The sequence below is a fragment of the Numenius arquata genome, chromosome 5, assembly GCF_964106895.1.
Source record: "Numenius arquata chromosome 5, bNumArq3.hap1.1, whole genome shotgun sequence".
Classification (NCBI taxonomy): Eukaryota; Metazoa; Chordata; class Aves; order Charadriiformes; family Scolopacidae; genus Numenius; species Numenius arquata.
This window is the reverse complement of record NC_133580.1, coordinates 71314468-71326557: the sequence shown is the minus strand read 5'-3', so window position 1 is coordinate 71326557 and position 12090 is coordinate 71314468. Positions and strand designations below refer to the sequence as shown.

Here is a 12090-nt window from a genome sequence, read left to right as displayed (position 1 = left end):
TTGTGGTAGTTTTTGCTAAGGAAAATGAAGTGTAGTGGGCAATTATAATCTTGGCTTGCTAATAAAGGGATGCAATTAGGCTTGCATAATTAAATATTGCTTACCTTCATCTTGTAAAAAGCAAATCTTCTGTAAACCAAGTGGGCGACACAAGCTTTTAAAAGTTATTTTGTAAGCTCTAGAATAAAAAAAAAAAAAGAGCCCGAGGATACCAAAGCAGCACTTCACTTCTTTTTGGTGAGAGGTAAAAAAATACATTTGCCCCACAGAAAGGGTGGGGCTTGTTCAGTGTAAGTCTTTCAGGTCATCATCTTTTACAGCCAAACGACACTCCTTCTTGCAGCAGTTGTTGTGTAGCGGTCTGGCTGCATTATCTGAAATAAAGCTATGGAGTTGGCAAGGTACTGTGCTGAGCTTTCCCACCAAGGGAGGATCAATCATGGTGCAGAGCCAGACAGTCCAACCTGTGAGCATCTTGCTCGGTGCTGAGCGCTCAGCCTTATGTGGGGCAAACCCTTCACAGCATGAGGGCTGCTGGGCTCCTGAGCAAGGACATCCCTAATGGGGCTGGAGCGCCCCTGAAGGATGGTGAGGCTTTGTCCTGCCTTTGGCCTCAGTACAGTTTCAGAATAGGGCATGGAGTTCTTCAACCTTGCCCTTTCTTAGATGGAAAAGAGTAGTTGTGGGAAGAAGGCAAAGAACCAATTTGTAGCAGTTTCCTTCAGTCCTCACCTGAAGAATTGATTCCCGGCAGTGCATCTGCTCTCGGGTTTGACTGTCTGTAACATGCACGTTTGCAGTAATAGCACTGTGTGCTCATGATCTTGGTTCTCAAGGGCCTGCGCCTGGCGGGGCCATCAGGTGCATTCCCATGATCCTCCTCCATCGTCTGAGTGCTGGGAGAGTGGAACAGAAATGGCATGTCTTGTGAAGAGCACAGTTTTGTGGCTGTCCTAAAGAGAAGTTAGGTAAACCATAACGTTGAGGTTATCACGCACTGAGAGTTGCATCGCAAATAGGGAAGTCTCACGTTACTTGGACGAGGCAGGGATTTAATTACCAGAGATGGGGATTGCAAGTACTTGTTTTTTGTTTGGCAACTGCTCATGGCAACTAAGAAGATGGATAATGCCAAGGTTTAGATCACAAAAAATAATTTAGAGCATCTGATTTTTCTAATCAGAGCCTTAACAGATAGACTGCAAGACGGGATCTTAAATCCAAGATCTGTGCAGGTTGTGCAAAGACTTGCCCAGTGCTTATATTTCCATGGTGTCAATAATTTTAAGTTGCATCATTGACATAAGTGAACTGAAAAAGTATGGTCATTCATCTTTACAATGTAGTGTTATGTCTTTACTAATATTAACTTGATTAATATTGATACAGCTATGCAGTGAATTATAAAATTAATGAATATATTGAAATTGTCATGAATGAAATTTAAAAGCAGGTAAGAGAGATGTTGTTACAACTTACCTTCGGAAAGTTACTGTCTTGGGCTTCCAGAGTATCAGTTCTTACACATTTTCCACTGATAGTTAGATGAATTCCTCATAATCTTGTCGGAAGAGACAGGTGGGACTCTTCAAAAAAAGACTGAATTCCTTAATAAAATAAATTCATACAATATTGCTTTTTATGAAGGCATCTCCCTGGATACTTTTGTGAAAGTTGATCTTAAACATCACAACTCTGTTACTGAAACAAAAACATGCTCATTCTGAAAGAGTTTGTTTTGCTCCTCTTTTAGAGATTCATCAGTTGGAGGGCACTGTTTCTTTGACCCTGGTCATTTTATGAACAAAAAGCACAGTTTGAAATTTACATTGTGTCAAGATCAACCTTTAAAAAGGGGAAACTGACTTTTGAATGTGTCCATGTTTAATACCCCGAAGCAAGAGCATACCCTGAGTCTATGACCCTGACTTATTTTGACACCCCTGACCACAAAAATATAAAAGGATGTGTTACCTTCTGTACATTGGTAGATCACAACCTATGAAGTTCACTTTCAGTTGGGTCACGTGAGATCTGAGCTGTTAAGCTCAGCATGTCTTTATCTGGAGTCTAGTCAGGCAAGAAAAAATAATAATTCCGCTACTTCATTCTCAAAGCATCTGAGTAAGGAGAAGATGGGCAGAAATCCATTAATTTCTCTCTCATTCTGGGTTTGTAGTTCAAAAGTACGTTCTTTGGAAGCTGGAGGATAAAGATTATACTAATGAAGCATAAGTGAAATGCTGTGCATCTGTACATTTCATTTGTCTAAAATGTACTTTTTTTTCCTCTTTCCTTTTTCTAAAAGCCCCAAGATGAGATTATCATTTATCGTGTTTTCCACCCAGGCACACGTCATTCTGCCATTAACTGGAGACAGGTTAGTGCGCTGCTTTTTTAATTCTCCCTCTCCCTCCTCCCCGCCAAGGGCTCTTATTAAATCAGAGGAACAGTAACAGATACCAAACAATAACTGATACCTTTAAGTGGTGGCCAGTCATGAAGCCTCCATGCAGAGCTGGATTTAATTTTGTGAACATCTCAATGGATAGCCTAGTAAAAAAGGAAGGAGAAGAATAATGGGAAATAAATTTTCAATGTGGACTCTGCCACTGCTTTGCAGAACAACTGCAAGTAACGTTTTAATCTCTAGATGACTGCAACTTCCTTGGCACAGCAGAAGAAATCATTCTTGCTTTTACTTTTGTAAAACAATGTCTGTAAATAAGCCTTCAGTGTTTTTTCATGCCTTGGTAAAGCATACAATGGTAAATTAATGTTTCCCATAATCATAGAATCATAGAATCATCTGGGCCAGAAGGGACCTTCAAAGGTCATCTAGTCTAACCCCCCCCGCAGTCAGCGGGGACACCCCCAACTAGACCAGGTTGCCCAGGGCCTCGTCAAGCCTTACCTTGAATGTCTCCAGGGAAGGGGCCTCAACCACCTCCCTTGGCAACCTATTCCAGTGCTCCACCACCCTCATGGTAAAGAACTTATTCCTAATGTCTAATCTAAATCTGCTTTTTTCCAGTTTAAAGCCATTACCCCTTGTTCTGTCATTGCCGGCCTTTGTAAACAGACTGTCTCCAGCCTTCCTGTAGGCCCCCCTCAGGTACTGGAAGGCTGCTATTAGGTCTCCCCGGAGCCTCCTCTTCTCCAGCCTGAACAACCCCAGCTCCCTCAGTCTGTCCTCATAGCAGACGGCTCCAACCCCCTGATCGTTTTTGTGGCCCTCCTCTGGACCCTCTCTATCAGGTCCATGTCCTTCTATATTGAGGGCTCCAGACCTGCACACAGTACTCCAGGTGAGGTCTCACCAGAGCAGTGTAAAGTGGCAGAATCACCTCTGTGGATCTGCTGGCAACACATCTCTTGATGCAGCCCAGGATGGGATTGGCCTTCTGGGCTGCAAGTGCACACTGCCTGCTCATGTCCAGCTTTTCATCCATCAGCACCCCCAAGTCCCTTTCCTCAGGGCTGCTTTCTAATACCTCATCCCCTAGTCTGTAGTCTGTATTGATAGCGATACCTCATCCCCTAGTCTGTATTGATAGCGATAATCTCACAGAAGGTAGGTATTTAATTTTGTATTTTCAAATCACGACTTCAAAATCGGTTTTAGACAGTGGAGTTGGTGCCACTGCAAAGGTGTGAGATCTTTCTGGCATAGTGATGGTGTACGGATGTGCCTGAACTCTTCCTTCCGGTCGATGTTTTCAGAAGCAATGAAATTCAGGGCTGCTCACTCTGATTTCTAAAGCAAACAAGGATTAGGAGCTAGGATGGGTCAGGGGAAACAGAAGCAGAAAAACAGGTAGAGAAGAGGTGGTTACAAAATTTACTACCAAAATCACAGGAATTGGAAATCGGTATTGTGGAATCAGTGCTTTCAGCAGAGGACAGTTGTGCTGTCGCCAGAGTCCTTCAGTATCCTTTCAGCCTTGTCAAAACCAACATGACTTCGTCTCTCTCTCCCTTCTGTCCAGAAGCTAACCGCACTGCACAGCTGTTGGGATTTTGAATGTGTGGGTAAGCCACTCTGGAATCATTTTAACAATCATTTTAAATAATACATAATAGCAAGTACAAGACTTACTGAAGAGACCTGTCATTGGCAGCAGACAAATGTGTCACACTACAGAAATGCATCCTGACATCCTAGAAGTAGGATGTTTAAAGACCCAATTATAAGCCCTCCTGTTTTAGCATTTAAAAGAGTGGTCTGACTTGAGAATGGCCAAGTTTTCACTTTCCCCCCACCCGGAACTTGGATACTGCATCTGCTCTCTGCAGGGAGAGACAAGGTCATGAGCCATTTTTCCAGATGGCTTAAGAGAGGTCAGGAGAGGACACTTAAGCCTGTTCCAAGGACTACTGAAGTCAATGAGATCCTTTCTCTCGATTTCAATAGGCCCTTAAATCCCTGTCAGTGGCCTATTCCTTATCAAGCATGCAGAGTCGGCCTGATAGCATACAGACCACTTGGAATGCTTGGCCAGAACTCTGGAACCCCGCCACGGAAACACAAGCGCCTTTTTCATTGCATGGCTGTGGCACTCTGTAAGCCGTAGAAAGAACCACATTTTTTTTTGGAAGCCTCATTTAAAGCATAGGAAGAACCCTTTTGAGTTCTAGTGAGTTCCTTTGTGGGACTTTTCTTTAATGCAAGGTTTGCTGATGCTTTTATGAGTGTGGTAGGGGAAAGGAAATTACTACTGTTATTGTTTAGGAGGAATTAAAAGGAGAATGAAGAAGAAGACATTAGTAACTGTGACCATATGTACATAGGTAAGAGTGGATAGATACAGTTGGAACAGCTGTCCCTTTAAATATTAAAGAAGTCAACAGAGGAAAATGACTTAGGATGCCTAACTCTCATTGTTGCAAACAGAAGATGAGGTTGCTAAGTACAGTGCAGTTTTGGGGATGGGTGTGTATGTGTGTGTGTCTATGAGTTACGGTTTTGGTTTTTTTATGTGCATTTGGGACTTCTAGGGATGTTTTTCCCCTTGCTTACTTGCTAATTCGCAAACGTCAGGAAACCACAATACAATCCCAGCAATTAGTTCAAAGTAGGGAAGTCTTTTTTGTTTTGAAAGCCTTAGGCTTCTAATTGTACAAAGTTTTTGCTGATTTTTACTGCATAATAAAGCTGTGTATATAAAGAAACCCACACCATAGCACCAAAGCCCCCAGATTACCAAATATTTTGTGACTATGAGCAGTGCTATTTGAATATCTATGAAAACAGAAGTCACTGTTAACCACAGTATACACAATGCTATAATAAATACTTAGAATAAAAATAACACCCAGATGGAAAAGACTTCTCACAATGGTTATATCCCATTTTCGAGATACATGTTTCGCCTGTGAAGTTTAGCTGGAAACTATATACTAAGTGGTAAACAAAGATTTATGCATTCACATTTGGGGCTCAGTTTTGCTGTGAGAGAGAGCAACGAGTTGTTTGGAAAAGTGGATAAGCTTACGGATATCATCCAGATGGCAGAATATCTTCTGCATTCTCTTTTGGCCAACTGTGTGCTGGCCAGCAGAATTTCAGGTTTCTGTAAACCTGCTTCTGCAGCATTTGACCAGTGTACGTGGCCAGGACTAGCCCTGCTGACTCTGCTTGGGTGAAAATCCTGTTGAAGCTAAAGAAAGATTACATTAGTTAAGGTGGAAAGATAGGACACTTAAGTACTTGGTACCTGACCAACAGTACCTTACTGTCCTTGTCCGTAGTCTGGTGGAGTTCACTGACTATTCCTTTATTGCACAGAGACATGTAGTCTAACAAGACATTTATGCATTTTGAGCCTCGGTCACATGAGCTGACCCTGTGCTTTGGTTCAAGAAGCTTGCCAAAATAGAGCCATCTGCAGAGACCCTGTTCTGCTGCGTGTATAAAGTACAGCAAAGTCAGCTACTTATGTGTTTTCCGTCCGGAGCCCCTGCAGGAGGCCTAAAGTTTGAAACCCAATTAAAATTGTACTGAGCCCTCTGTAGTATTTGAGAGGTGTAGAAGGCAGGAACCTCCTCCAAATTATGCCCTGGGGGAGACTATGTGCAGGATTTACTTTCACCAGTATGACAGTTCTGTTTGTTAGGGATGTAACAATTTTTGTTAAAGAACACTTCCCCCCCCCCCCCTTTGTTTCACTACCACTTTGTGTGTTTTCTTGTTTATTATACTTCCTTCTTAGCAGCAAAACCAAAGTACCTGTTTTGTTTGCCTTTTTTGTTAGAGATGAAGTACATTGCCTCACAGAAGCATAGCCTCCTTCCTGATGATAAATACATGCTCATTGGGAAGCACAATTTCCCTGCCAGTGCTCATACTCTCAACACACTGAAAAACTATTCAAGATTCCAGCACTTCAGTAGGTAGAATGCAACATGGAAAAGAAAGATAAGATACTATGCCCCATCCAGAAGATCTAAGAACACTAGTACTTAAAACTGCATAGATTCTAACGGAGACTCAGTGCTGGTTGTGGCCCTGTCTACGCAAGGAAACAAGGCGATGCCTTAACAACTGAGCACTTGGCTGCTGACAACACTGTTTTTAGCATTGTGTCAATTAAACTTACTTCAAGAGATAATACTAAACAGTGATGAAAACAGTGTCTGTTGAGTCACCTAGATAAAAGCTTGCTGCTTGGTGCCACAGAGCATGTACAGAGAAACCTCTCCTGTGAACTGGTGATGCCTTGGCGTAACTCAGACTTGGAAAGCACATAGTTATATTTAGACCTGAAAGTACATCTGAACTGCAGAGCATGCTCAGGTAAGGAGAGGTTGCTACGTTTTAGTTTATGTTAAATTGATTTCTTCAGTTGTTTGCCAAGCTGGGCTGCTTTGTAGTCTCTCTTTACTAAATGTTTTCAATTCTAAATTTAGTTCTGCAGTGCCCTGCCTTGGGGAGGCACTGAAAGTTCAAGACAAGCTCAGTGTAAGACTTTGGCCCGTGCAGGGAGCAGTGTTTGTAGATAAGCCTGTAGGTCTCATGGAGTTGGCACAGCCTCCCTGATGACAAACAAGCCCTCTGCAGCTGAGGTGTCCGGAGCTGCTGCCAGGTCCTGCTCCCCGAGACAGAGCACAGTGGAGCTCCCCAGAGAGGTGGGAGCAGTGGGTGCTGCTCAAGCTGCCACCAGAACCGCCCCCCACCTCAGCCAGGCTGTGATTATGCCTGCAGCCCCTTGCTCATGGACTAGCCGAAAAGAACCCACCGAGCAAAATGACAGAGAGCTGGTAGCCATGGTTGTGTTTGCCTGGCTGCTTCTGGAAGAATTATCTGAAGTAGTTACAAATCTTAAAAGAGAGAACAGACAGGGTAGCTATTAAAATTTAGATGTGCCTTTTCTGAAAAACAGAGGGCTGATGCAGCACATATGCTGAATAGAGAAGAGATATTAAATTTGTACTCATTCAGCCCAAACACAGGCTGCAAGTTGCTGATTTTGTTTTGCTTTTTCCACCTCCCTCCCTTGTCTGACTTAAACCATGAAGCCCCTGGCCCTTCAGCCTTTATCATCGTTAGTGAACTGTACCATGGCAGTGTCCAGACACCCAGACTGAGGTCATGGCTCTGTTATTACAGCATGGATGAGGGATAAGGTTTTTAAGCCAGACCTTCTCTGTGGATTTTTGTGGCTACAAAAAATTATTACAGAAACTAGAGAAAGAAGAGTTTTGAGAGTGCTGAAGACCATGAATGAGGGCTTCAGAGTGCTATGACTGGTAGACTAAAGAGAGTCCCCCGTATCAAAATGGTTCAGGGCTCCTGTGCCCTCCAAACTGGCTGTGTGCAAGTTTTAGCGTGACTGAACTAACCTCTCCTGCTGGCCAGTGGGGCTTGTTTGCTGGGGCCCAAAGTCCTGCACCCACATTGGCCTTGGGACGTCCAGACCAGGAGGTGCTTGTACCTGACCAGCTTGGAGCACGGGTGGAGCTTGTTTGCATCTGGCTGGGCCTGTCTCCTACAGATGTGTCCAGAGGGATAGAAAAAAGCTCATGCTGCTGAAGATTTTCCCGGAACCCCTTGTAGGCCTGGAAAAACTAGAGATTTCTGTGCAACCAGGTCGCAAGACATTTTAGATAAATAAAACTGAACTGATTGTACAAAAGCTATTTTTGCAAAATGAAATCTGTTTCAGAAAACTGGGACTTCAGTTGCTGCTTGTTTCTTGGCAGCAGAACACTAACGCCTGTGATGTGCTGCCACTCATTTCTGGCAAGCACTAAGTATGTGGTTTATAATCTGCACTCATACATAATCAGTTTCAAGTTGTTTCTATAGATGCTGAATGTAAAATATTTGGATCAAACAGATTGTATTATCTTACATAACTTGTTCTCTTCCATATATTGGGTGCCACATTATGCTCTTCTCTTAATTCCTCCCCTTCCCCAATTGTATCGGTTGATCCTGTGATTGGGAGCTTATTACAGCTATGGATTGTATGTTGGAACAGAGCTTCTAAACATAGAGGAAGCCCATCAGTGGAACAAATGATTAGTGGGTGGCATTCAGGCAGAGTGGCATATGCATTCTTTCTCATTTGGTTTGCCCTAAGGAAAGCTTTCATGCAGCCTCCAATGTATTTTCCCTCCGTCTCCTCACCCCTGCTGGTTTCCTCCTTGTCACCTATATTTGTTAAAGTGTTCTATATATTCTGGCCCAAATTTTGTCCCTACTTAGTTTTCACTTGTCTTTTCCTAGCACAGCTTTCCATAGGCTTCACTGGAGCTTTACTTGCCTAAGAATTAACAAATTCCAGATCTGATTATTTCAGTAAAGTCTCTCTGCCTTTTTTCCCTCCCCGCTCATACTGATTTCACTGGAAATAATTCCTTTTGTGCTACCTACCAGGTTCCCCAGTCTTACCATCATAGTTAAGTGAGCATCTTGCAATCAAAGATAGATTTGTTTAAAGGCCTATGAGAAATCATGGCACAAATTTATATCATCTTGTTAAATACAAATGAACTGTGACCTGTGTAAGTGTGATGTCTTGCCAAAGGCCACACAGCAAGGTAGTGACAGCCAAAAATTTTAAAAACTGTCCTTAATAATCCTAGTCCCTTTCCCTGGGTGTCTTGCAAATGCTGCATTTGCCTATTGATACTTATTTTTTAACGGAGAAGACTTTAATTGTTGCAATTCTGTCATACCACATTAAATACCTGCATATTGACCTGGAAGATTTCTCTAGAAATAGAACTGCTGTTTTAGGGGATTTCTTTTTTAATTGAAGTGTGATTGGAAGTAAAGTTGGTTTAATTTAGCAAAGTAGACTTAATACAACAGAATTTCCACTGGGCTATTTAATGCTGAAGTTTTGCCACTTTTTTTTTTGCAGTATTTGCTCCGTCTGAAACATTTTACTTGATGCTAGCTCTTTGACTCACTGAGGCATATTGTGTTATTTAGGTCTAAAATATCTGTTACCACAGTGCTGCTTCCGTTGTGAATACAAAATCTGCCTCCACATGGTATCTCAGCTAAATGCTATATTTTACAGATTTTAATTTCAGATCTCCTTTATGACAAACATTAGTTTCTCTATCAATAAACTAACCCCTTGTCCCATCTCAAATCATGCTAACAGTCTTCTACCTTTTTGGTTTCAGAGAGAAAATCAAGAAAGGTCTTAAGGATTTGGAGGAGGTAAAACCAGCAGGTGACACATATATACATGAAGGATTAAAACAGGTAGATTTTACTCATCTCTTGCAGTGAAGATATCCTCTGATCTCACCCTTTGGATAACAACAACCACCTGTAACATACATGGATTGATTGCATGCCCCAGTCTGTTACACTCAAATCTTTCTGGTTTCCTAAGTGGTCCCAAGATTGCCCAGATACTATGCAAACACCATGCAGAAGATTAGCCATCACAGAAAATTGCCATATGGAATTTCTTTGACTCAATCATTTGCAGTAGAGGGCGGTTCTTTGTTGTGAATTTAACAGCTAACACAGCATACCAATTACATGGTAAATAGTTACACGTGGCTTAGTAGGGCTCCAAGTGTAACAGTGCCTTCTAGAGCATGTGCTTATGGAGAGTTTAGTGCACAGATCACCATTTTCAAGACAAATGGTCTTAATTTTGGACTATGGTAATTATTAAGTTCCCAACTGCTTGTATTGTCTTGAGATGTACAGTTAAAGTATACTTTGTGATTGTGCTGAAAGACTCAGGCCTTGAAGATGAGGGATAAATTGAGGATCTGCACTTTCACTGTTAGGGATAGAAACTAAGTTTTTTCCTTTCTGTCTATGGAACCAGGTTTGCAATTGCGATCTGTGGGCTGAAAAGCTAGGCAAACGGAATTTTGTTGCCATTAAAAAAATACTTTAGTTTCAAGCCATTCTTACTATATCTTGGAACTTACTGACTGGCATTTGAAATCTGGGGGGTAGCAAAGGAAACCTTATGGTGGATCTAAAGAGAAGCGAGCTTCACAACTCAGAGAGAATTTGTCCTGAAAGAATCAAGTGTTTCCAAGGGTCGATCAGTTAATGACCCCAGCGCTTCGGAGATGGGCTTACTGGTGACTGGAAAATACTGATGAATGATTTCCTTGTTAGTAGTGAGTTAAAGGGGGGCAGAGGATTGTCACAAGAGATGGGTTTGAAGATGAGGCTGTTATTTCAGATGCTATATTCACTTAGAGGATGCATCTTGGTTAAAAGTTCAGGTGTAATTTTAAGCTGGATAAATATTTTCTGTTTTCAGGCCAACATGCAAATTGCGAATCAAGGAGCTTCAAGATTTTCTAGTATCATCATTGCATTGACAGATGGCAAGCTAGATGGTCAGGTTCCCTTGTACGCAGAGAAAGAGGTGAGCTCTAGGTGAAAATGCATGTTACATTCTGCAGAATTTGGGTGTTGTCTGTTGAGTGAAAAAATGCTTATTCCTCTGTTCTATTCTGGGGCAGGCAAAAAAATCCAGAGAGCTGGGAGCTAGAGTTTACTGTGTTGGCGTCCTTGATTTTGTACAAGAACAGGTAAGAACATTACCGTTTTAGATTACTAGGGAGTACCTTGTCACGGGGTTCTATACAGTTAAGTAATATAGAAGTTAATTTTACTTACATTAGACATCATAATGTCTCCTTTGTCTCAGGAAGCAGACACTCAGATGTGTACGTAGACATAAATAGAATGTGTGGGTGTCACTTCCATTACTGAGAAGACCCCTCGGAAATACCCTTGCTAACTGGTAGCTGCCAGCAGGAAAGGAAAATCCCTTTCATTAAGATGACAACCGGGTTAGGCTACAGGTCGCATCAGAGTAGTTATAGACAAGCTTCAAGCAGCATGTGTAACAGCCTTGGGATAAGAAAAAGAAAGAAGGATCCGTGTCCTTCATTGACTGAAAGCTCTTCTAGAGTTGCTACATCTTAATGAAGGCTGTAGCTACCCTTGTACTGTGAAAGTGACTGAAAGGGAGAAGTATGGAAAAGACTCTTTACTACAGAAGGCACTGCGCTTTAATGGAAGGCAGAACAAACAGGGAAGGTAATTCTGAAACAAGTTACAAAATTGCTGCCAAGATACAGGCCCTAAAAGGTTTACTTAGTGTGGTGGTTTGACAGGATGGCTAGCCACTGTACCATTTATTGCAGTAGGTTGTAGGACGTCCTCCCATTCAGAAAAGTCATAGTTAGGTGCGAGGGAAATAAAAATTTTCCTTCACTTTGCAGAGTTGATGGGAGTTGTTTTTAGACATCCATTTACATTTTAAGGGTGAAAAGCAATGTGTTGAATTTAGTTTGCCAAACGATTCACGTTTGCACGTGTTTTCTCTCCAAAGCTTGAAAAAATTGCTGACACAAAAGAGCAAGTCTTCCCTGTCACTGGAGGATTCCAAGCACTTAAAGGGATAATAAATTCTGTGAGTATCAGGCAATAAGCTTAACATTTCCTCAAGATTACAGCATACTCTCCACTCCCACTTACTTTTCCAGGCAAAATTGGTTCCTAAATCAGTAATGGCAATATATTAAGTTCTCTCCTCCTTCTCTTAAAGATGTAGTTCTGTAAATTTATGTTGCCTGCCACTC

The 12090-nt window shown here is 42.0% G+C and overlaps 1 protein-coding gene across 1 annotated transcript in view; it reads left to right on the top strand.

Annotated features, from left to right (window-relative positions):
- The window catches only part of ANTXR2 (ANTXR cell adhesion molecule 2), a 107123-nt gene that overhangs the window by 1484 nt on the left and 93549 nt on the right, over window positions 1-12090 (top strand). The window contains exons 3-7 of the mRNA XM_074147234.1: window positions 2309-2380; window positions 9643-9724; window positions 10758-10865; window positions 10963-11031; window positions 11841-11921. Of these exons, the coding sequence (XP_074003335.1) occupies window positions 2309-2380; window positions 9643-9724; window positions 10758-10865; window positions 10963-11031; window positions 11841-11921 (412 nt within the window). The remainder of the gene's footprint in view (window positions 1-2308; window positions 2381-9642; window positions 9725-10757; window positions 10866-10962; window positions 11032-11840; window positions 11922-12090) is intronic.